General features: G+C 42.6%; 2 protein-coding genes across 3 annotated transcripts in view; one reads left to right on the forward strand and one right to left on the reverse strand.

Annotated features, from left to right (window-relative positions):
- LOC134346431 (uncharacterized) overlaps positions 1–27118 on the forward strand; it is a 74516-nt gene that overhangs the window by 18106 nt on the left and 29292 nt on the right.
- The window catches only part of LOC134346545 (sialidase-1-like), a 31638-nt gene continuing 7524 nt past the window's right edge, over positions 3005–27118 (reverse strand). For both annotated transcript variants that reach the window (XM_063047961.1, XM_063047960.1), the window contains exons 2-3: positions 10923–11112; positions 3005–3407 (exon numbers count right to left, since the gene is read on the reverse strand). In XM_063047961.1, coding sequence (XP_062904031.1) covers positions 3325–3407; positions 10923–11112 — 273 coding nt within the window. In that variant the 3' untranslated portion in view covers positions 3005–3324. The remainder of the gene's footprint in view (positions 3408–10922; positions 11113–27118) is intronic.

The following is a 27118-nucleotide window of genomic DNA, read 5'->3' on the forward strand; positions in this document are numbered from 1 at the left end:
CAATAAAATGGCTCTTCTAGACAACTGAGTTGAAATACATTGAGCGGAAACAGGAATATTTCCTGCTTCCGATGGGATAACCCCAAAGATTGCCGTAAGTAAATTAGGTTGTAGGTCCAGATCCAAGACTTTTCATAGCTTTTTAAAAACATCTCTCAGAAAATTATCTAGCTTTATACAAGACCAAAACATACGAGTTCAAGTAGCCACCTCAATATTATATCTATCACAAATTGGATTGATGTTGGAGAAAATACGTGCAAGTTTATACTTTGACATATGGGCCGGATGCACTACCTTGAACTGTATCAGAGAATGACGGGCAGAGAATGAATTATTAAGGAAATCAAAAAGATTACTCCATTGATTATCTGAAAATAACTCTTCAAATTCCACTTCCCAAGCATGTTTAATTTTATCATTCGATATCGTTCGTAAATTCAATAACCATTTATAAATTATAGCTATCAACCCTTTCTGAGTGGTTTAAGCTGAAAGACAGCATCGTCATATTAGGTGGATAAGCAGAAGGGTAATCTGGCAGCAAACCACGTAAAAAAAATTCCTAATTTGTAAAGATCTAAAAAACTGTACATTAGATAAATCATATTTATCCACCAATCGAGAAATCTACATTAAGTAATCCCCTAAAAACAATTCTGAAAAAGTTGTTATTCCCTTGGTTTTCCAAATTGAAAAGGCCTTATCCAGAACTGATGGTTTAAAAAAAAAATTGAAATGGGTAGTACTAGAAAGAACAAAATTATTTAATTCAAAAAATCTGTGAAACTGAAACCAAATTCTTAATGTATGTTTAATAATGGAATTAAAGTCTTGTCTACTAATCTTAGAAAACAAAAAGGGAAGAGGAGCTCCCAGTAAAGAGGCCAAAGAGAACCCTTTCGCCAAGTTTTCCTCCATATCCAGCCATGGACATTCATGCATGTCTGAATAATGAATCCAAAAAGTAATACATCAAATATTAATTGCCCAATAATACATTTTAAAATTTGGCAAAGCCATACCATCGTCTTGTTTTGATTTCTGCAATAAGGGTTTAACTGAGTCTAGGATTTTTATTATTCCAAATATAAGATAAGATTATAGAGTCTATTCTGTCAAAAAACGTTGCAGGAACAAAGGAATATATATAAGAATTTTGGTAGAACTATCATTTTAATAGCATTAATTCGACCTATTAATGATCATGTCATGGGTGACCATTTAGAAAGCATTTGCTGGGTGTAATCAATTAAAGGGAGAAAATTATATTTATATAGGTCCTTAAAATTAATAATAGAGCTTTAAAAATCTTGTAATCTTTTTCTTTTAGTTTATTTTTATCCACACTTTTCTTTTTCACTTTGCCATACTTCTTTAATCTGTTGAGCCCTCCCCACCCCACTATTGAGTGCTGGACAAGCTCACGGGCTGAGACTCCTCCAGCACTGTCTCTAGGATCCCACTCCCGCCTGACTCGCAGTAATACCCTCTTGTCCCCGACCACAGACCGAATTTGAGACAGCTAATCTCCTGCAGCAGAGAATCCAGGTAACTCTTCCTCTCCCTGATGTGCCACCCTGTTGAAGCTCAGATTCCAGGTCGTCAACTTTGAGCCTGAGTTCCTCGAGCAGCCAACACTTTCTGCAGATGTGACCAGCATCAGGAACCACAGTGGAGTCCTCCGGCTCCCATATCATGCAGCTACAGCACATCACCTGACCCTGCATGATTCCGACTTTATTTAATTAGCTGTAATTTAGTGAGTTTTTTTCAACCACTACAAAAGCTTTACCTGCTACTTACTTGTGCCTCTTCGCCAAAGCCACTTGAGCCAAAGCCAAAGTTCCCACTCCTACACCGGTCCATTTACAGAACAGCCACTCTGCTTTGTCCCTGCTTTACTTTTATTTGCTCCTGTGCCGCAATTGCGCCGAGCCAGGGAAAAGCTCCTTTTAAAACTCATATCGATCCTTGATTAATGTCGCATCAAAGAATCACTTGTCTGAGATAGAATATAGAATAGTACAGCACAGTACAGGCCCTTCGGCCCACAATGTTATGCCGACCCTCAAACCCTGCCTCCCATATAAGCCCCCACCTTAGATTCCTCCATATACCTGTCTAGTAGTCTCTTAAACTTCACTAGTGTATCTGCCTCCACCACTGACTCAGGCAGTGCATTCCACACACCAACCACTCTGAGTAAAAAACCTTCCTCTAATATCCCTCTTGAACTTCCCACCCCTTAGCTCAAAGCCATGTCCTCTTGTATTGAGCAGTGGTGCCCTGGGGAACAGGCGCTGGCTAACCACTCTATCCATTCCTCTTATTATCTTGTACACCTCTATCATGTCTCCTCTCATCCTCCTTCTCTCCAAAGAGTAAAGCCCTAGCTCCCTTAATCTCTGATCATAATGCATACTTTCTAAAACAGGCAGCATCCTGGTAAATCTCCTCTGTACCCTTTCCAATGCTTCCACATCCTTCCTATAGTGAGGTGACCAGAACTGGACACAATACTCCAAGTGTGGCCTAACCAGAGTTTTACAGAGCTGCAACATTACATCGTGACTCTTAAACTCTATCCCTCGACTTATGGAAGCTAACACCCCATAAGCTTTCTTAACCACCTTATCTACTTGTGAGGCAACTTTTAGGGATCTGTGGACATGTACCCCCAGATCCCTCTGCTCCTCCACACTACCAAGTATCCTGCTATTTACTTTGTACTCTGCCTTGGAGTTTGTTCTTCCAAAGTGTACCACCTCACACTTCTCCGGGTTGAACTCCATCTGCCACTTCTCAGCCCACTTCTGCATCCTATCAATGTCTCTCTGCAATCTTTGACAATCCTCTACACTATCTACAACACCACCAACCAGATCAGCTGGAAACAACCAGGGACGCTTTAATAAAATAGCCCTTCTGGCTAATGATGTGACAAATGCAATTACATATTGGTCTGATATAGAAACACCGTGAATATATTGGGTTATCCGAACAAAACTGTCCATTTATTTTTCCAGAAAACTTATTACAAATCTCGGACTTTGTCAAATTTATAGAGATTCAGATAAAAGATTTTGTCCTTTTTAATAATTCGGGAATGTGTCGAAATTGATTATATGGGATACATTTAAAACATATTTGCGAGGTCAGATAATCTCCTATTTGACTGAATGATTGATTCATGCCATCTGCAGCAGTCCGCGAAACCGCAATACTTCAGTGAAAATTTAAAGATCTCCCTTTCCGTGTGCTCTACGAATTTTAGTCCACTGGCGCCTCGCGTCGTACATGCAGAGGAATCGTTGAAATAAGTCAACTGCACTGTACCTTGAAACACATTTTTCTTGAAACTAGAAGCGCTCTGCATGCTCGTCTGGTCAGAGAGAATCTGTGGACTGAAAAAAAGGTCAACATCTCAGGTCAATGACTTTACTGCGCAGAGTTAGGATTTGGCACAAGAGATTATACAGAAATCTGATAATATAGAGCAACACACACAAAATGCTGGAGGAATTCAGCGGTGGAGGCAGCATCTATGTAAATGAATAAGCAGTCGAAAAGCTTCAACAGCACACCCGAAAAGATGACAGTTTATTCATTTCTTTTTCAATCTTTTTATTAGTTTCATAATAATAAACATAGCATAGTAATGATACAAAGTTATTGGGAATACATTGTTATAATTGTCTTTTTAAAACTTATTAATTCTCACAATTATAAACATAATAACAAAGTTGATACAAAAAGATTGGAATAATCATAACAAGCATCTGCAAAAAGGATTTTAAGTAACATTGGTATAATAGACTTCCAAACTCATAACGAAATTAGTCATAAAGAAAAAAAAAGAAATAAAAAAAAAAATATATATATATAAACAAAGAAAAACCCCCAAAAAGAAACAGAACAAATCAGGGCTAGACCAATACCTTGAATCAGACACGTTCAGTAATGTCGTCGACTCCGCACCTCTACTCATATAACTTAAGTTTTAAAAAAAAGATTCAGAAAGGTCAAATTACATCATATGAAAATGTTGCATAAAAGATTTCCAAGTTTCTTCAAATTTAACCACATTGCTATAATTGACAGAGTTAAATATATATCCAGTTGACACTTAAATGTTAAAACTCCCAAACATACAGGATACAGATGAACAGTATAAAACGAAGAAAAATATCGAGAAAAAAAATCATGAAAAAGGAAAAACTAAAACTATAACCCACCCCGCAAAAAACTAACCTAAACAGTGTTAATCAACTAAAAAAAAAGACATGGGCTGTTATGTAACATCATAAAAAAAGAAAGCATTAGTGTTGACGACTCCGTTACTCTCAACAAATATTACGAAGAAATAGAGTAAGTTTGAGGCGCATGCCATGAGGAGCACTTTAAAGTAGTGGGAGCTTGTCTCCACTACCTCTCCTCGGCTTGACAACCTTGGAACCGGGATCATAAACAACACTTCTAATTCTTTACAAATTTAAACACAGCATAGTTTGAGAGAACCAACGAAATGTGGTAGGAGAATTAATCTCTTTACAAATCAGCAAAATGGATCTTCTAGCCATTAATGTAAAAAATGCAATCATCCGACGAGCTGAAGAAGTTAAATGACTTGATTCTGTCATTGGTAACCCAAAAATGGCAGTAATTGGTTGAAGTTGTATGTCAATATTCAAAACAGTTGAGATAATATCAAAAATATCCTTCCAATATTTTTTCAACAAAAGACATGACCAAAACATACGAGTTAAAGAAGCTATCTCAGAGTGACATCTATCACATATAGGATTTATATGAGAGTAATAACGAGATAATTTATCTTTAGACATACGAGCCCTGTGCACTACTTTAAACTGTATCAGTGCATGTTTAGCATATATAGGGGATGAATTAAGTAAATGAAGATTTTTTTCCCCATTTTTCAATCGGTACAATGATCTTAAGTTCTCTTTCCCAATCAGTCTTAATTTTATTAGATACATCAGGACATATATTCATAATTGTATTATAAATAATTGCTATAACACCTTTCTGAAAAGGATTTAAATCTAATTTTTTTCCAAAATATCGATTGAATAAAAATTCAGAAAGTTAGAAGAAACAGTATTTTAAAAATTTCTAACCTGTAAATATCTAAAAAGAGTGAGATCTAGGCAGATTATATTTATTAGATAATTGTTCAAAGAACATAAAACAATTATCCGAAAATAAATCACAAAATCGTACTATACCTTTGATTTTCCAATCCAAATATGCATGTTCCATAGTGGAGGGTGAAAAAGAAAATAGATGTAATAGGGCTTGCTAAAATAAATTGGTTCAACCCAAAAAATTTTCGAAATTGAAACCAAATGCGTAAAGCATGTTTAACTATTGGGTTATCAATTTGTTTATACAATTTAGAAAGAGTAAAGGGAAGCGAAGTCCCAAAAATAGAACCCGGTGAAAACCCTTGTAAAGAATTACATTCAAGATTTACCCAATGTGGACTTGAAATTACATCCAAGTCCCATAACCAAAATTTTAAATATCGAATGTTAATTGCCCAATAGTAAAATCGATGATTCGGGAGAGCTGACGGTTTATTCATTTCTATAGCGAGTTCTGCGTTTCGGGAGAACGTAGGGTGTGGCGGAGTGAAGGTGAGGAAGCTCCGTGACTGGTGGAGCCCTGTGGCAGCGACTGACTGACACAAGTAGCAGTGGAACTGACTAGGGGAGGCATGTGATGCAGCAGTCAGCGTAACGCCATGAGAGCACCAGCGAACTGGATTCAACCCTCGCCGCTCTCGGAAAGGAGTTCTCTGCCACAGCTGCCTGTGGCAAAGAATTCCACAGATTCATCACTCTGTGGCTAAACAAATTCCTCCTCATCTCCGTTTTAAAAGGACACGCAAGGCTGTGCCCTCTGGTCTTAGATGCTCCCACCATAGGAAACATTCTCTGCACATCCACTCTATCAAGCCCTTTACACCTTTGATAGTGTTCAATGAGGTCACCCCTCATTCTTCTGAATTTGAGTGAAAACAGGCCCAGAGCCAAACGCTCTTCCTATGACAAGACAGTCAATTCTGGAATCATTTTCGTGAAACTCCTTTGAACCCTCATCAGTTTCAGCACACCCTTTCTAAGTGTGACAGTGTCCTGAATTACCCCTATGAACTGTGGAGAGACAGAGACAGAGACATATATATGAAGAATGCTCACAGTTTGTTTACATTTCTACAAGGACGCTGCCTGCTTTCACATTCTTACACAGAGAGAGAAGGGAGGAGCTGATTTGAGAGACAGTTGGTACTCAGCACGGGAAGATAAATAGAAGGTCAGATGATAGACCTGAGACACATGGTTTTGGACACTGAATGAGCTTTGCTATGCCCACAGAAAAAGTGGGTTTTTGGAGGATCCATCAGGCAGATCGATCAGTGGCTCTTGCAGTGTGGAAAGGGTGTGACTGGTGGGGAGTCATTTATGTGTCCAACCCTCGCCAGGGTTGATAATTCCACCACAGAAGAATGGTCCCCTTTGTTGAGGTCACAGTTGGGGCCTTTTAAAGGATTTTAGAGGACAACGGGAAGATTGACGGCGTCAGCTCATCTGAAGACTCAAATCCTTCTCTCTCTCTCTCCATCACTACTCAACTCAATACCACGAACTGAACTTTACTCATCATTGTAAGACTATTTACCCCTAGATTTGAAGAAGCTTGGTTTTTATATATATTCCACACTTACTTATTTAAAATCATTACTAACCTGTTTGATTTATCTGCATATTACTGTATTGTGTAATTACTAATAAATACTATTAGTTAATAGCAATACTGGACTCCAAAGTGTTTTCTATTTCTGCTGGTTCATTAACCCGTCATGGGGTACGTGACACTAAGATAGTGAGCCCAAAGCTACTCACTATACTCCAAGTGGCGCCTCACCTGTGCTTTATGAATTCTCAACATTACATCCTTGCTTTGATATTCCAGCACTCTTAAAATGAATGCTAACATCACATTTGCCTTCCACAACAGTCTTATACTGCAAACTAATCTTCTGGGAATCGTGCACAAGGACTCCCAGAATGGGGGGTGGGGGGCAGATTTCATTGAAGCCTATCGAATTTGAAAGGCCTGGATAGAGAGGATGTGGAGAGGATGTCTCCTCCAGTAGATGAGTCAAGGACCAGAGGGCACAGCCTCAGAATACTTTTTAGAACAGAGATGAGGAGGAATTTCTTCAGCCAGAGGGTGGTGAATCTGTGGAATTCATTGCCACAGATGGCTGAGGAGGTCATGTCATTGAGTCTATTTAAAGCGGAGGTTGCTAGGTTCTTGGTTGGTCAGGGTATCAAAGTTTACGGGGAGCATGGGATTAAGAGGGATAATCAGCTATGTTGGAATGTCAGAGCAGACTCGATGGGCCAAATGGTCTAATTCTGCTCCTATGTCTTATAGACACATGCCAATGATGCGTTGGAGCAGTTCTGCGCAGTACAGACCCTTCGGCCCATAATGTTGTACCAACAGGCAAAGGCAAGGCAAGTAGGCAAGTTCATTCCTTATTTAACTATTGAGATAATAGGGTGCAAGTCTACAGGGCCAGTGTTCTGTTCTGGGTATCAGATGTGGGATTTCCAGGAGACTATCAGCCTTCCCGATGGCCACATCTGCACCAAGTGCATCAAGATGCAGCTCCTTAGAGACTGTGTTAGGGAACTGGAGCTACAGCAGGGGTAGGGGTAATGGCAGAGGTAGACAACTGTGGCTGACAAGGGAAGTTAAGGACTGCAGAAAGGCTAAGGAAAGGGCAAATTAGGTAGCAAAAGTGAGTGGGAAGTTGAATGGTTGGGAAATTTTCAGAGGGCAACTAAAAACCTATAAGGAAAAGATGAAATATGACAGCAAACTAGCTAATAATATAAAGCAGGATACCAAAAGTTTCCTTCAGTCATATGACGAGTAACAGAGGTGAGTGTTGATATTGGACCACTGGAAAGTGATGCAGGTGAGGTAGTAATGAGGGACCAAGAAATGGCAGTTGAACTTAATGGGTACTTTGCATCAGTCTTCACTGTGGAAGACACTAGCAGTGCGCTAGAGGTCCGCGAGTGTCAGGGAGAAGCAGTGAGTGCTATTGCTATTACAAAGGAATAAGTGCGAGGGAACTCGAAGGTCTTAAGGTGGATAAGTCACCTGGACAAGATGGACTACATCCCAGACTCCTGAGAGAGGATGCTGAAGAGATAACGGATGCATTGGTCATGATCTTTCAAGAATCATTTGAATCTGGCATGGTTCCAGAGGATTGGAAGATTGCAAATGTCACTTCACTCTTTAAGACCAGAGGAAGGCAAAAAAAAAAAAAAAAAAGAAATTATAGACCAGTTAGCCTAACTTCAGAGGTTGGGAAATTGTTGGAGTCATTATTAAGGATGAGGTTTCAGGGTACTTGGATTTCAATAATGGAATTGATGGCTTTGTGGCAAAGTTTGTGGATGATATGAAGATAAGGGGAGGGGTAGGTAGTGCTGAGGAAGCAATGCGATTGCAGTAGGGCATAGACAAATTGGAAGAATGGACAAGAAAGTGGAAGGTAGAATACAGTGTTGGGAAATATATGATCATGCATTTTAGTAAAAGGAACAATAGTGTGGACTATTATCTAAATTGGGAGAAGGTTCAAACATCAGAGGTGCAGAGAGTCTCAGGAGTCCTTGTGCAAGACTCCCAGAAGGTTAATTTACAGGTTGAGTCTGTGGTAGAAGAGGGAAATGAACATTGGCATTTATTTCAAGGGGAATAGAACATAAAAGCAAGGAAATAATGCTGAGCCATTATAAGACACTAGTCAGGCCGCACTTGGAGTACTGTCAACAGTTTTGGGCCCAATATCTCAGAAAGGCTGTGTTGTTATTGGAGAGAGTCCAGAGGAAATTCACAGGGATGTTTCCGGGAAAGAAGGGGTTAACATATGAGGAGCATTTGGCAGCTTTGGGACTGTGCTGACTAGAATTTTGAAGAATGCAGGGAATCTCACTGAAAGGACAAGACAGAGTGGATATGGAGAATGTTTCCTATGGTAGGGTATCCAGAAGCAGAGGGCACAGCCTCAAAATTGAAGGGTGACCTTTAAAACCAGAAACATTGAGGAATTTTTTTTAGCCAGAGAATATTGAATCTGTGAAATACTCTGCCACAGATTGTGGCGTAGGGAAAGTCCATGGGTATATTTAAGGCGGAAGTTGACAGTTTCCTGATTGGTCAGGGCATCAAAGGATGTGGCAAGAAGGCAGATGTATGGGCATGAGGGGGACCCTGGATCCGGATGATACAAAGGCAGAGCAGACTTGATAGGTTGGATGACCTAATTTTGCTTCCATGTCATATGGTCTAACCTTCTAATTTGTTCCAAGTTTAATCTGATCTCCCTCTCCCTCCACAGTGCCCTCCATTTTTCTATCATCCATATGCCTATCCAAGAGTGTCTTAAATGTCCCGAATGTATCTGCCTCTACCACACCTGGCAGCACATTCCACACATCCACCACTCTGTAAAAAGAAACCTACCTCTTGCATCACTCCTCCCTATACTCCAAACACCTGAAGTTTATCTGCCCTTGCTGTAGTGGTAGTTAATAATGTTAGCCACTCCCACAAGGGAGGAGTTCACATACTGTACAAGCAGGGTTATCAATAAAAGTTCAGCTGAGTATCCTGCACGCTGATGTCCTGGTGTGCTCTGCACTATCCCTCAATATTAACACAATGCTTACCGCCCTGGGAGAAAGCCTGTGGCTATCCACTCAGTCTAAGCTTCTTCTCATCTTCTACACCTCTATCAAGTGGCCTCTCATCCTCCAAAGAGAAAAGCCCTATCTCAATCAACCTTTCCTCATAAGACATACTCTCTATTAAGGCAGCATCCTGGCTAAATCTCTCCTGTACACTCTCTAAAGCTTTGACATCATCCTATAATGAGGCAACCAGAACTGAATACTCTGAGTTTAATCTAGTCCAACCAGAGTTTTATTGAGCTGCACCATTACTTCGTGGCTCTTGAACTAAATCCATCAAATAAACAGCCAATGCACCATTCTCCTTCTTAACCACCCTAACAACTTGCACTGCAACTTTGAAGGATCCATGTACGTGCACCTCAAAATCCCTCTGTCCCTCCAAAGGTCTCAGATTCCTGCCATGAACCTCGTGCTCTGCCTTTGAGTTTAACTCTCCAAACTCAATCACTTTACCCTTTTCCATGGCATTCAAACAGACTACACGACATAGGAGCAGAATTAGGCCATTTGGCCCATCGCATCTGTTCCTCAGACACGTGGATGGGAAAAGGTTAAGAGTGACAGGGCCCAAATGGGACGAGTGCAGGAGGACAACTTCGTCAACATATATGAGTGACACCATATGACCAATTTTCATGCTGCAGAATTCTACGATGATCGACTCCAAGGCTGTCAGGGTATTTCAATAACACACAAGCACAAGCCCCAGTAGCCATGACGCATTTTGGGTCAGGAATAAGGCTCTGTGTTTGAGATCGACCCTCCATACCCAGTTGGGCTCATTTGTAACCACAGAACCATCAGTGACATTACCTTTAAGCAACCACTTTGAAATGGCTACTTAACCTGGGAAAATCTCTGTTGGATCGACAATACGAACATTTTTGAAAATGAATTTTTGAAAAGTGGTCCATTCACTAAGGCCATCATCGAGGCAAAGATCTCTCACAGAATCCTTTAGCACAATCTCCCGTCATTCTCCTCTGCTCTGGGGATTGAGGTGCTAACCTAGTCAACTTTTGCCAATAACTCAGGTCCTCAAGTCCTGGCAATTTGAGGGAGACATAAGCAGGACCTTCATTCCTTACTGAAGGACAATGTTTACCCATTCACCTTTATCAGTGGACGTGCGGATGGCAATGAACTTGGCACCAATGTCAGCTGACGAATATTTTCTTGCCTCGGCCACGGCAATGAGTTTATTAGAGGGGGTGATCGCGATGAGTGGGATCCTGAAGGTGTTGACTTCGCCAATGACACCCCTGATCCACAGCAGCTGCTCGTCTTCAATGAGTGAGCGGATCTGGAGGAAAAGGTGGAAGGATAGTTACACTGGACAACGAAGATTTTGCCTCCTGAATACTTTTGCATGTATCTTATGGACTTCACCCTGCCGATCACCATGAAATTTCCCTATCGCACATCATTTTTTGAAATAGCCTATATTTGTATTACAATTCATAACTCAAGTCAGTTAAAATGTTGGCCACAATGTAAGCTGAGGAGTTTTCTACCTTGCCCGGGTATGCTTAGGCAGGCTGGATGCTGCAGGGCAGGACAGATTTTAGAAAGGCTGTACATTTCCCTGAAGGATTTTGCTACTTGAGGCAGACTTTCCCCAGGATACCCGATACCAAGATTAAGGAAGCAACACACACAAAATGCTGGAGGAACCCAGCAGACCAGGCAGCATCTATGGAAAAAAAGTACAGTCGACGTTTCAGCCCAGCATTTTGTGAGTTGCTTGGACTTTCAACCTCTGCAGATTTTCTGTTTGTGCCAAGATTAAGGAAGGCATTTTTGTTGGTCAACAATTCAAACACGTCATCAGTGACAGGCAATTCAAAGTAGTTCTAGTGGGGCTGGGGATAATCACATAGAAGGCATTCAAGGATGTTGTTGAAAATCTTCTTGGCAACTACCGAGCTTCAAACTACATGCAGCTGGTTAACAACATGCTTCAAGCATACAAAACCATGAAGTGCAACATGTCACTAAAGATTCATTTTCTGCATTCCCATTCAGACATCTTCTCTTGGTGCAATGCTGGCTGATTATTGTTCGACACTAAGGGAGAGCCTCAGACATCGAGTACAAATGAAAATCATCAACAAAACATTTTAACTTAGTTGCACTACTGCAAAGCATCAGCACCTTTATGCAATTAAACTTACTATATTCAATAAAAGTTATATCTTGTTTCTCCAAATTCCTACGTGACACAGGTAGTTCAAAATTATATTGTGTTCAGTTTCAACTGGTCTATCAGACAGCACTACATCACAAAACAGGCCCTTTGGCCCATCTAGTCCATGATAGACTGTTATTCTGCCTAGTCCCATAGTCCTCCATTCCCTTCACATCCATGCACCTATCAACAATTCTCTAAATGTTGCAATCGAACCTGCATCCACCACCTCTGCTGGCAGCTCGTTCCACACTTGCATCACCCTCTGAGTGAAGTTGTTCCCCTTAAAAATGTCACCCTTCACCCTTAACCCATGACCTTTTGCTCCAGTCTGACGTAATCTCTGCCACTGTTCTGAATGTACAGCAGGATCTTGTGATCATTAGTTTTAGTAGAATGGTAGCACCTTTTGTGAGCCCAGACACGCCACCATCTTACAGGAAGAAATTTGATACAGGTACACAAAATTATGAGGGGTAAATGCATGCAGGCTTTTCCGACTGAGGCTGGGTGAGACTACAACTAGAGGTCATGGGTTGAGGGTGAAAGCTGAAATGTCTAATGGGGACGTGGGGGGGAATTTCTTCACTCAGGGGATTGAGAGAGTGTGGACGTACTGCCAGCACAAGTAGTACAAGCAAGCTCGATTTCAACGTTGAAGAGAAGTTTGGATAGGTACTGTACATGGATGGTAGTGGAATGGAGGGCTCTGGACCAAGTCCAGGTAGATGGAAGTAGATAGTTGAAGTGGTTCTGCATGGACTAGATGGGCCAAAGGGCCTGTTTCTGTGTTGTACTTTTCTATGACGGTTCAGGAGCAACCTCCATAGATGCATCTTGACCTCCAGCAAGAGAGCGCTAGTGATAGGGGACTCGATAGTTAGAGGGGCAGATAGGAGGTTCTGTGGTCGTGACAGAGAATCCAGGATGGTTTGTTGCCTCCTGAGTGCCAGAGTCAAGGATGTCTCTGATCGCTTGCATGACATTCTGAAGTGGGAGGGTGACCAGCCAGATGTCGTGGTGCACATCGGTACCAATGACATAGCAAGGAAGAGTGAGGAGGTCCTGGAGTGTGAGTATAGAGAGCTTGGCAGGAAGTTGAAAAGCAGGACCTCGAGGGTGGTAATCTCAGGATTGCTACCTGTGCTACGTGCCAGTGAGGGTAGGAATAGGATGCTCTGGAGGATGAACAAGTGGCTGAGGAACTGGTGTAGGGGCAGGGTTTCAGATTTCAAGATCATTGGGACCTCTTCTGGGGCAGGTGGGACCTGTACAAGAGAGACGGGTTACACTTGAACTACAAGGGGACCAATATCTTTTCAGGGAGGTTTGTTAGTGCTGTTGGGGAGGCTTTAAACTAGATTTGCAGGGGGATAGGAACCAGAATGCCAGAGCTGACAGTGTGGCTGGGCTGAAAATAAATGATGTTAAAAGTTCAAGCAAATCCGCTAATAGAAAGGTTGAGTGGTGGTAAAATTCTTCTGAGGTGTATATATTTCAATGCTAGGAGTATTGCGAGTTGAGGGCGTGGATTGACACGTGGAATTGTGACGTTATAGCAATTAGTGAAACATGGCTACAGGAGGGCAGGACTGGCAGCTTAATATTCCAGGGTTCCGATGTTTCAGATGTGATAGAGGCCGAGGAATGAAAGGTGGGGGAGTAGCATTGCTTGTTAGGGAACATATTACAGCAGTGCTCAGGCAGGACAGATTAGAGGGCTTGTCTACTGAGTCCTTATGGGTGGAGCTGAGAAACAGGAAAGGTATGGCCACATTACTGGGATTGTATTACAGACCACCCAATAGTCAGCGAGAATTGGAGGAGCAAATCTGCAGAGAGATAGCAGGCAACTGCAAGAAACATAAAGTTGTAGTGGTAGGGGATTTTAATTTTCCACATATTGATTGGGACTCCCATACTGTTAGGGGTCTAGATGGGTTAGAGTTTGCTAAATGTGATCAGGAAAAGTTTTCTAAATCAATATATTCAGGTACCAACTAGAGGGGATGCAATATTAGATCTCCTATTAGGAAATGAGTTAGGACAAGTGACGGAAGTGTGTGTAGGGGAGCACTTTGGTTCCAGTGATCAGAAACAGTTTCAATTTGATCATGGACAAGGATAGATCTGGTCCTAGGGTTGAGGTTCTGAACTGGAAGAAGGCCAAATTTGAAGAAATGAGAAAGGATCTAAAAAGTGTGGATTGGGACAGGTTGTTCTCTGGCAAGGATGTGATCGGTAAGTGGGAAGCCTTCAAAGGAGAAATTTTGAGAGTGCAGAGCTTGTATGTTCCTGTCAGGATTAAAGGCAAAGTGAATAGGAATAAGGAACCTTGGTTCTCAAGGGATATTGCAACTCTGATAAAGAAGAAGAAGGAGTTGTATGAAATGTTTAGGAAACAGGGAGTAAATAAGGTGCTTGAGGAGTATAAAAAGTGCAAGAAAATACTTAAGAAGGAAATCAGGAGGGCTAAAAAAAAGACATGAGGTTGCCTTGGCAGTCAAAGTGAAGGATAATCCAAGGAGCTTTTACAGGTATATTAAGAGTAAAAGGATTGTAAGGGATAAAATTGGTCCTATTGAAGATAAGAGTGGTTGGCTATGTGTGGAACCAAAAGAAATGGGGGAGATCTTAAATGGGTTTTTTGCGTCTGTATTTACTAAGGAAACTGGCATGAAGTCTATGGAATTGAGGGAATCAAGTAGTGAGATCATGGAAACTGTACAGATTGAAAAGGAGGAGGTGCTTGCTATCTTGAGGCAAATTAAAATGGATAAATCCCCAGGACCTGACAGGGTATTCCCTCGGACCTTGAAGGAGACAAGTGTTGAAATTGCAGGCACCCTGGCAGATATATTTAAAATGTTGGTGTCTACGGGTGAGGTGCCGGAGGATTGGAGAATGGCTCATGTTGTTCCGTTGTTTGAAAAAGGATCGAAAAGTAATTTGGGAATTATAGGCCGGTAAGTTTGACGTCGGTAATGGGTAAGTTATTGGAGGGAGTACTAAGAGACAGAATCTACAAGCATTTGGATAGACAGGGACTTATTAGGGAGAGTCAACATGGCTTTGTGCATGGAAGGTCATGTTTGACCAATCTATTGAAGTTTTTCAAGGAGGTTACCAGGAAAGTGGGTGAAGGGAAGGCAGTGGATGTTGTCTACATGGACTTCAGTAAGGCCTTTGACAAGGTCCCGCATGGGAGGTTAGTTAGGAAAATTCAGTTGCTAGGTATACATGGAGAAGTGGTAAATTGGATTAGACATTGGCTCAATGGAAGAAGCCAAAGAGTGGTAGAGAGAATTGCTTCTCAGAGTGGAGGCCTGTGACTAGTGGTGTGCCACAGGGATCAGTGCTGGATCCATTGTTATTTGTCATCTATATCAATGATCTGGATGATTATGTGGTAAACTGGATCAGCAAATTTGCTGATGATACAAAGATTGGAGGTGCAGTGGACAGTGAGGAAGGTTTTCAAAGCTTGCAGAGGGATTTGGACCAGATGGAAAAATGGGCTGAAAAATGGCAGATGGAGTTTAATACAGACAAGTGTGAGGTATTGCACTTTGGAAGGACAAACCAAGATAGAACGTACAGGGTAAATGGTAAGGCACTGAGGAGTGGAGTGGAACAGAGGGATCTGGGAATACAGATACAAAATTCCCTAAAAATGGCGTCACAGGTAGATAGGGTGATAAAAAGAGCTTTTGGTACATTGGCCTTTATTAATCAACGTATTGAGTATAAGAGCTGGAATGTTATGATGAGGTTGTATAAGGCATTGGTGAGGCCGAATCTGGAGTATTGTGTTCAGTTTTGGTCATCAAATTACAGGAAGGATATTAATAAGGTTGAAAGAGTGCAGAGAAGGTTTACAAGGATGTTGCTGGGACTTGAGAAACTCAGTTACAGAGAAAGGTTGAATAGGTTAGGACTTTATTCCCTGGAGCGTAAGAGAATGAGGGGAGATTTGATAGAGGTATATAAAACTATGATGGGTATAGATAGAGTGAATGCAAGCAGGCTTTTTCCACTGAGGCAAGGGGAGAAAAAAACCAGAGGACATGGGTTAAGGGTGAGGGGGGAAAAGTTTAACGGGAACATTAGTGGGGGTTTCTTCACACAGAGAGTGGTGGGAGTGGAGGTGGTAAATGCGGGTTCTTTTTTAACATTTAAGAATAAATTGGACAGATGCATGGATGGGAGGTGTATGGAGGGATATGGTCCATGTGTAGGTCAGTGGGACTAGGCAGAAAATGGTTCGGCACAGCCAAGAAGGGCCAAAAGGCCTGTTTCTGTGCTATAGTTTTTCTATGGTTTTCTGTGGTTTCTAATATAGTGTCAAAGTCACAGAGGATTCACAATGCAGGTGGACAAACAACAGAGGAACAGAAGCTGTCCTCAAGTCTGGTGGTGTGTGCTCCCAACCTTTTGCATCTTCAGCCTGGTTGTAGGAGAGAGAAGACAGAGTAACTCGGGTTCGGTTGGGAAGTACTGCCATTGGTTTATTATTGTCTTGTACACCGTTCATGCAGATCAGATCATTACACAGTGCATTGGGCTGGAAGGTGGTAAAACAATACCAATGTAAAAAGTGTCAAAGTTACAGAAAGAGTCCAGAGCAGGCAAACGATAAAGTGGAAGATCAAGAAGATCATAAGAATAGTAGGGTGAAAGAACCATGGGTGACAAGTGAGGTGGAAAATCTAGTCAGGTGGAAGAAGGCAGCATACATGAGATTTAGAAAGCAAGTATCAGATGGGTCTATTGAGGAATATAGGGAAGCGAGAAAGGAGCTTCCCTACAAGTTGGGTCTTTATTCTTTGGAACGTAGAAGGTTGAGGGTGGACTTGATAGAGGTATTTAAAATTATGAGAGGGATAGGTAGATTTGACGTGGATAGGCTTTTTCCATTGAGTGTGGGGGAGATTCAAATAAGAGGACATGAGTTGAGAGTTAAAGGGCAAAAGATTAGGGGTAACATGAGGGGGAACTTCTTTACTCAGAGAGTGGTAGCTGTGTGGAACGAGCTTCCAGCAGAAGTGGTTGAGGCAGGTTCAATGTTGTCGTTTAAAGTTAAACTAGACAGCTATATGGACAGGGAAGGAACAGAGGGTTATGGTCTGAGTGTGGGTCGGTGGGACGAGCTGAGAGTAAGAGTTCGGCACGGACTAGAAGGGCTGAGATGGTCTGTTTCCATGCTGTAATTGTTATATGGTTATATGGAGCTTAAGAAGGGGCTGAGAAGAGCAAGAAGGGGGCATGAGAAGGCCTTAGCTAGTAGGGTAAAGGAAAACCCCAAGGCATTCTTCAATTATGTAAAGAACAAAAGGACAACAGGAGTGAAGGTAGGACCGATTAGAGATAAAGGTGGGAAGATGTGCCTGGAGGCTGCGGAAGTGAGCGAGGTCCTCAATAAATACTTCTCTTTGGTATTCACCAATGAGAGGGAACTTGATGAAAGTGAGGACAATATGAGTGAGGTTGATGTTCTGGAGCATGTTGATACCCATGCCTTCTGACTTTCTGTACAAGCCTACCATGTGGAACCTTGTCAAATGCCTTACTAAAATCCATAGATCACATCCACTGCACTACCTTCATCTATATGCCTGGTCACCTCCTCAAAGAACTCTATCAGGCTTGTTGGACGCAATCTGCCTTTCACAAAGCCATACTGACTGTCACTGATCAGACCATGATTCTCTAAATGCCCATAGATCCTATCTCTAAGAATCTTTTCCAACAGCTTTCCCACCACAGACGTAAGGCTCACTGGTCTATAATTACCCGGACTATCCTTACTACCTTTTTAGAACAACGGGACAAGATTCACCTCTCTCCCATCCTCCGGTACCATTCCCGTGGACAACGAGGACATAAAGATCCTAGCCAGAGGCTCAGAAATCTCTTCTCTCACCTCATGGAGCAGCTTGGGGAATCTTCCGTCAGGCCCCGGGGACTTATCCATCCTAATGTATTTTAACAACTCCAACACCTCCTCTGCCTTAATATCAACATGCTCCAGAACATCAACCTCACTCATATTGTCCTCACTGTCATCAAGTTCCCTCTCATTCGTGAATACCGAAGAGAAGTATTCATTGAGGACCTCACTCACTTCCACAGCCACCAGGCACATCTTCCCACCTTTATCTCTCATTGGTCCTACCTTCACTCCTGTCATCCTTTTGTTCTTCACAAAATTGAAGAATGCCTTGGGGTTTTCCTTTACCCTACTCGCCAAGGCCTTGTCATGCCCCCTTCTTGCTCTTCTCAGCCCCTTCTTAAGCTCCTTTCTTGCTACCCTATGTTCCTCAATAGAGGCATCTGATCCTTGCTTCCTAAGCCTCATGTATGCTGCCTTCTTCCACCTGACTAGATTTTCCACCTCACTTGTCACCCATGGTTCCTTCACCCTACCATTTTTTATCTTCCTCATTGGGACAAATTTATCCCTAACATCCCGCAAGAGATCTCTAAACATCGACCACATGTCCATAGTACATTTCCCTACAAAAACATCATCCCAATTCACACCTGCAAGTTCTAGCCTGGTAGCCTCAGAATTTGCCCTTCCCCAATTAAAAATGTTCCTGTCCCCTCTGATTCTATCCTTTTCCATGATAATGCTGAAGGCCAGGGAGTGGTGGTCACTGTCCCCCAGATGCTCACCCACTGCGAGATCTGTGACCTGACCTGCTTCGTTACCTAATACTAGATCTAGTATGGCATTCCCCCAGTCGGCCTGGCAACATACCGTGACAGGAATCCGTCTTGGACACACTTAAACTCTGCCCCGTCCAAACCCTTGGAACTAATCAAGTGCCAATCAATATTAGGGAAGTTAAAGTCACCCATGATAACAACCCACATCAAAGTCGCTGGCGAACACAGCAGGCCCGGCCTGAAATGTTGACTGTACCTCTTCCTAGAGATGCTGCCTGGCCTGCTGCATTTCTCAGCAACTTTGATGTGTTTTGCTTGAATTTCCAGCATCTGCAGAATTCCTCGTGTTTTCATGATAACAATCCTGTTATTATTGCACCTTTCCAAAATCTGCCTCCCAGTCTGCTCCTCGGTATCTCTGCTGCTACCAGGGCGCCTATAGAATACTCCCAATAGAGTAACTGCTTCCTTCCTGCAGCCTTCGTCTCTCCTGAGACAGCCCACAAGGCAGTGCGGCTATTTACCCACAGCTGGGGATCTGGTTCACGAGCACCAGGGTGTGTCCACACATTGGTGGGCCTGCGTGCTACGTGTGCCTGACCTCCTCCCTGGCCTCTGCAGTTCAGCCCGAGTCCAAAAGTTCAGTTTCCATGTCACCAAAATAAATCAATTAAAGCATGTATGTGTATAAAATAGCACAAAAACAGAAATAATATATATTAAAAAGTGAGATAGTGTTAATGGGTACAATGCCCATTTAGGAATCAGATGGCAGAGGGGAAGAAGTTGTTCCTGAATTGCAGAGTGTGTGTCTTCAGGCTTCTGTACCTCCTTCCTGACAGTAACGATGAGAAGAGGCCCTATCCTGGGAGACGGAGGGCCTTAGTAATGGACGTCACCTTTCTGAGGCCCTGCTCCTTGAAGGTGTCTTGGGTACGACGGAGGCTGGTACTCAAGATGGAGCTGACTAATTTCACAACTTTCTGTAGCTTCTTTCATCCTGTGCAGTCGTTCCCCTCCCCATACCAGACAGTGATGCCGTCTGTCAGAATGCTCTCCACAATACATCTGTCGAAGTTTGAGTGTTTTTGTTGTCAAACCAAACCTCTTCAAGCTCCTAATGAAATATAACCGCTGTCTTGCCTCCTTTATAACTACATCGATCAGTTGGAATCAGGTTAGATCCTCAGAGACCTTAACACCCAGGACCTTGAAATTGCTCACTCTCTTCATTTCTGATCCCTCTATGAGGAATGGTTCGGATTCCCTTGTCTTACCCTTCCTAAAGTCCACAATCAGCTCCTTCATCTTACCGACATTGAGTGCCAGGCTGTGTTATGCAAAAAAAAACTCTGACCAAAGAGATAACCATCTATGATAAAAATCAACCAACTAAGTAGCTAGATTAAAGTGGGATGACACCAGCTGCAGAAATACTAAGAAGCTTCTGCAAAAGTACTGAAAAGCAATTATACTACAATCAGTGCACAATACCTTGAAGAATTACACATATACACTCAGTACAGGAGTGGAACCTGGTGTCACACTTACTGCTGTAGCCAATCCACTTCATGGTGTGAGATGCTCAGAGACAATCTCTGTATACCACTGCTGTAACGTGTGGGTATTTGAATTGCCATTGCCTTCCTGTCAGCTTGAACCACTGCCGGCATTCTCCTGACGCTCCCATTAACGAGGCAATTTCACCCACAGAGCTGCTGTTCACTGCATGCTTTCTGTTTTTCACACCATCCTCTAAACTCTCTCACAAATTCCTACAGCTGTACCGTGGAGAACATGTTAACTGGTTGCATCACCATCTGGTATGGGGGAGGGGGGCTAACACACAGGATCAAAATAAGCTGCAGAGAGTGTCAAACTCGGTCAGCTCCATCACGGGCACTAACCTCTGTGGTGTCCAGGACAACTTCAATGAGCGATGCCTCAAAAAGGCAGCATCCATCATTAAGGACCTCCTCCACCCAGGTCGTGCCTGATTCTGATTGCTACCGTCAGGCCATCCGATTTCTGAATGGACATTGAACCCATGAACACCACCTCACTACTTTTTAAATTTCAATTTTTGCACTACTCAGTTAACTATTCAATATACGAGGGGTGATTGAGAAGTTCGTGGCCCAAGGTAGAAAGAGAGGTTATTAACTTCAAACTTACTGCATTTTCACTCAAAGGGTTGAACTGCACGTGCATGTAAGGAGAGCTGTATAACTCATCTCCTTCTATCTGAGGCCACTAACTTAGTAATCACCCCTACTGTGGACCACCTGGAGGTCCAAGATGCTCTCGTTACCTGCACGTGCAGTTCAACTCTTTGAGTGATAATGCAGAAAGATTGAAGTTAATAACTCATCTCATTCTACCTTAGGCCAGAAACTAATCAATCACCTCTGCTGTGGACCACTTCGACAAAGAAGGGATCCGTATGCTCCAAGACCGCTGGACTAAGTGTGTACATGAAGGAGGGGACTATGTTGAAAAATAAATAAATATGCCAGGTTCTCTAAAATTGACTCCTTCTACCCTAGGCCATGAACTTATCAATCACCCCTCGTATACTTACTGTAATGCAGTTCTTTTCTATTATGTATTGTTTTGAATTGCTGCCACGAAGAAACAAATTTAATGACATGTGGTAGTGGTATTAAATTGGATTTTGAACCGCAGAGACTGTTGTGCTTGAAAAGATCAGCAGTTTGTGAGATACTCCAATACCGCTACGAGCACTAACAATCATTCCACGTTCACTGAGTCAGCAAAGTCACTGGGATCATCCCCAGTCTGAATAACAACCGAACCTCGTGACCATGTCCACATGCTTTTACGCATTGAGTTGCGACCACATGATTGGTTGATAAGATATTTGCATTAACGAGCAGGTGTACAGAAGTATCTAATAAAGTGGTCACTGAATCTCTTGCTTACAGACAATTATATAAAAATACTAATATAGGAAAGTTAAACTGCAAAGAAAAATAACAATTCTACAGCCTAATCCAACAAGCCAAAGCATCACACAGCAAGCAGTGACAGCTGTGGTCACACTAAAGTTTTGCAAACTTCAAACATTTTATTACTTTACTTGCTTTTACTAGGAGGCAATAAACGATACATTCTGGACAATCTTATCAGGCTGTGATGCTGTTTTAGGGGTCACTCAGTCCAAATTGTGATTGTTTTTTTTCTGTACTCTGTTATCTGCAGATTATCATGTTTTTGTAATAAACATAACCTCATACCTCTCTGGAGTGAATCCCATTCGTCAGATTTCTGCCCAGCTCAACAGACCACTGACATACCCTCACAGTTATCAGGAAGAAAACTGTATGACCAGATTTGGTACAGATTGCAAACTCCTTAGTCAGGTCGAAAATTTTATCATCATGCATGGATGGATGCACCATTAAAAGCAATGGACTCAGCACTAAACCTCATGACCAACAGCTTTGTAACTACAAAAACTCAAGGGACTCAGCACTAAACCTTACAACCAACGGCCTTGCAACTAAGACTCCCCTTGTCCAGCCCATTCAATGGCCCCGTTTAGTGAGATTGCAAATAACACATGACCTCGGTAACATTTTCCTGTGATTCTCAACGTATATTAATGACAGAGTCTCCACAAGCCTCTTGCATCAAGTATTCTAAAACCTGGGTGAGGAAATATCTCACAGAGCAAAACACTGTGGATGAATGATTCTGTTGTATTTCTGTATTTTTCTGTAAATGCCCACAAGCAAATGAATATGATGGTGGCATATGGTAACATGATAGTAAATTACTTCAAACTGTTAAACTTTGGACAAAAATTCTTCAGTCCAACCCTGGCGTGCACAACCCAGGTGCTCGCCCAGCTAATCCCAATTTCCTGCATTCGGCCCATATCCCTCAAGTCCTGCCCCTCCACCTACTGTCCAAGTGCTTTTTCAGTGGCATTGTTACCTGCCCCAAACACTCCCCCTGGCAGCTCGTTCCATCCACTCACATCCCAGTCCTGTATGGCCAGCCCCTGATGTGGGCACAGCCGGAGGAAACAACCACCCCATCTCTACTCTGTTAAGCCCCATCCAAAACTCATGCACTTCATTAAGATCTCTGGAACTGAACAACATGGGCCCCATTTGCTAAATCGCCCCTCAAACTTGCCAAGCCCGTCGCCAGCACAGTTCGGCCTCAAAGTCACCTACACTCAGCGGCCACTTTATTAGGTACCCCTGCTCCTGTGGCAGCAGCTCAATGTGTAAAAGCATGCAGGAGTGGCCAGAAACAGGTTTAATGCCACCAACACACGTCATGAGATTTGTTAACTTTACAGCAGTACAGTAAAAGACATGATAAATAGAGAAAAACTATGGTAGTATGTATATCTGTATACACATACACACATATAAATTAGTGCCATGAAATAACAGACAGTACAGTTGCCTGGATTGGGGAGCATGCCTTGTGAGAATAGGTTGAGTGAACTCAGCCTTTTCTCCTTGGAGCGACGGAGGATGAGAGGAGACCTGACAGAGTGTACAAGATGATGAGAGGCATTGATCGTGTGGATAGTCAGGGCTGAAATGGTTGCCACAAGACGACACAGGTTTTAAGTGCTGGGGAGTAGGTATGGAGGAGATGTCAGGGGTAAGTTTTTGACTCAGAGAGTGGTGAGTGCGTGGAATGGGCTGCCGGTAACGGTGGTGGAGGCGGATACGATGGGGTCTTTTTAGAGACTTTTGGATAGGTACATGGAGCTTAGAAAAATAGAGGGCTATGGGTAAGCCTAGTAATTTCTAAGGTAGGGACATGCTCGGCACAACTTTGTGGGCTGAAGGGCCTGTATTATGCTGTAGGTTTTCTATGTTTCTATGGATATGGTTCAAGGAATTATATTATTGAATCTTAACTAAAGGGTTGGTGAAGAATAACAAAAAAAAAGGGCCAATTGTAATTAAACTGTCAAATGTGCTGAAGCTGGAGTTCACCTTGAACTTCTCTGTCACTATCACACTGGGCCCTCAGTCAGCGTGAATGTACACAACACCTTCCGACCGTCACTCACAATCCATCTCGAACCAAGGGGTCTCTCAGCAGATCGTATGCTACGACCGGTTCTCCCCAGTGTCTTCTCTCTCCATCTCCCACCAAACAAAAAACCCAAGCCCAACCTCAGCGTTCCTCACGAGAGAAACCTTCCCAACAATTCAACCATCCTAAATGGATGGCACACATTTCTCCTCATCTCTTATCTTCAACAATAACCCAAACAAACTGAAAACAGAACAGGCTGCTCTGACAGAACTGCCAAAATGAAACACATACAGCAGAACAGTAAAAATATGAACCAGGACATTGCATATATATGTCCATTAAATAGTTCAGTTCAAATCAGTAGCCCAAAACAAAAACAGAAATTTAAAAGGTGGTGAGGTAGTGTTCATGAGTTCAATCCATTTAGAAATCGTATGGAAGAGGGGAAGAAACTGTTCCTGAATAACTGAGTGTGTGCCTTCAGGGCTCCATACCCCCTGCCTGATGGTAACAATGGGAAGAAGGCATGTCCTGGGTACAGCGCCAAGGGAGTGATGGTCAAGAGGTTCAGTTGCTGTTCAGATCAGTCATCAGAATAGAGAAGAAATGTGATCTTAGTGACTTTGACCTTGGAGTGCATGTCAGTGCCAGATGGGGTGTTTGTGCATCTCAGAAACTGCTGATCTCCAGGGGTGTTCACGCACAACAGTCTCTAGGTTTTACAGAAAATGGTGTAAAAAAAATCCAGAGTGGCCATCATGTGGGCATAAACACTTTATTAATGAGAGAGGTCAGACTGGTTTAAGTTTACAGGAAGGCGATAGTAACTCAAATAACCACACATTACAAAAACAGTGATGTGCAGAAGAGCATCTCTGAACGCATATGTTGACCCTTGAAGACCACAAACATACATTCAGTGGCCACTTTATTAGAGGCAGCAAATAAAGTGGCCATTTAGTGTATTCATGCACCATTAGTTATGGTCCTTCACTGCAGCACATGAGCAACACACACTCACACTCTGTTGGAGGAGCTCAGCAGCGATGGAGAGGAATACGCAGTCTATGCTTTGGGCCAAAACCATTTCCTGCAACATCATCTTTTTTCCCGCTTTCCAGACTTGCTACCTGAACTGTTGAGTTCAACCAAAAAGCACTGCAGGACCGCACGGTACACTGTTGGTAGACAACTATTGGATCAGGAAACCATCTGCACTTCACAATGTCTATGGCGGGCTTGTAAATTCGTGACAGACTCATCTGACCACAGCAATCACCTATTCAATCTCCTGTTGCCCAGCAGGAGATACAGAAACATCCGCACACAGACATCCAGACTGAGAAACACATGTTCCCCAGGGTTGTCGTGCAACTGAACAATGCACCCCACCCACCCACAGCCCATAGGTACCATGGACACCTCCAAGTGCAACACATGGGCATAATTATTCATACTATATTTTATGTACAATCATTGTTTAATTTAGGTGTCACTCTAAGTAACTCAGACATTATTTTAAAATTTAAATGCTGTCATTGTGTTTTAGTCATTGAATTGCCAGTGTGCAGTTTTGCTCGGAATGGAGCAGCATTGCAATCTCGTCCTCAGCAACGACAATAAAACTCTAACCCAGTCCCTCCCGCATTTTGTGTGTGTTGCTCTGGATTTGCAGCATTTACAGAAATACTTGTGTTTCTTTCTGTAGCACATGATATGCGCCTGCTCTTATCACGAGTCCTTTGGTCACCAAGACATGCAGATGCATCAGAATTATCTGGTCGCGACTCTCTAACCAACAGTCATGCTGTTCAGAATACGAGAGGAGACCTCATCCCACAACCATCTGACTCTCTTTGCACCCATGTCTGTGTGGCTAGGCACAGCTCAAATCCCATCTATAAATTTGCTGATGATACAACTATTGTCAGCAGAACATCAGATGGTGGTGAGGAGACATATAGGAGAGAGACAGATCAGCTGGTAGAGTGGAGTCACAGCAACAAACTTGCACTTCACATCAGTCAGACCAAAGAATTGATTGTGGACTTCAGAAAGAGTCAGACGAGGGAACACAGTCCTCATCGAGAGATCAGTAATGGAAAGGGTGAGCAATTTCAAGTTCCTGGAGGTCAGCATCTCCAAGGATCTTCTCTGGCCACAAAAATATGGCGGGGTGTTGGGGTATGCACGCCACAGGATCAAAATAAGCTGCTGGAAGTTGTAAACTCAGTCAGCTCCATCTTGGGCACCAGCCTCCGTAGCATCCAGGACATCCTCTCGGAGCAATGCCTCAAAAAGGTGGCATCCTTCATGAAAGACCTCCATCACCCAGGACATGCCTTCTTCTCATTGCTGCCGTCAGCATGGAGGTACAGGAACCTGAACACACAAACTCAATGATTCAGGAACAGCTTCTTCCCCTCTGCCATCAGAATTGTGAATGGACAATAAACCCATCAACATAAACTCACTACTATTCTTTTCTTTTTGCACTACTCATTTAATTTTTTTAAATGTATTTACATATACTTCTCACTATAATTTACAGTTTTCATTACATATTGCAATGTACTGTTGGATAAACTTCACGTCATAAGACAGTGATTTTAAACCTGATTCTGAACTGAACTGAACAGTCATTCCTACTAACCCTATTTATTTGCTCCAATAACCCATCGAAGTTCAAAGTAAACTTTTTTACCAAAGTACGTATACATCACCATGTACAACCCTGGGATTTTTTTTTCTTGTGGGTATACTCACTAAATCCAATAACCATCATGGAATCAATGAAAGACAGCACCCAACAGGACGGACAAATAACCCACGTGCAAAAGTCAACGCACTGCGCAAATACAAAAACAAACAATAAATATTGAGAACATGGGATGAAGAGACCTTGAAAGTGAGTTTATAGCTTGTGGGAACAGTTCAATGATGGGGCGAGTAAAGATATCATCTCTGGTTGAAGAGCCTGCTGGTTGAGGGGCAATAACTGTTCCTGAACCTGGTGGTGTGGGTCCTGAGGGTCCTGTACCTTTTTCCTGATGGCAGCAGTGAGAAGAGAGCATGGCCTGGACAATGCTCCTCAGAGAGAGCTGGAGGGACCGGACTATTGAGGAGGTTGTATAGGTTAGGACTTTATAGTTTGGAGCATAGGGGATCGTACATTGCTGTATAAAATCATGAAGGATATAGACAGGGTGAATGAATACAGTTCTTTTCCCAAGATTAGGAAATGAAGAACTGGAGAGTACAGGTTTAAGGTGACAGGGAAATGATTTAATAGGAAAGCAGTGGAGAGGGCTGCGGAGTGGGTAGTCCGTATATAGAATGAGCCATTAGAGAAAATGTTTGAGGAGAACACAACATTAACAGTGGTGAGAGTACACGGAGGAGACAGAGAGCTGAG

This window comes from Mobula hypostoma, chromosome 5 (assembly GCF_963921235.1).
Source record: "Mobula hypostoma chromosome 5, sMobHyp1.1, whole genome shotgun sequence".
Taxonomy (NCBI): Eukaryota; Metazoa; Chordata; class Chondrichthyes; order Myliobatiformes; family Myliobatidae; genus Mobula; species Mobula hypostoma.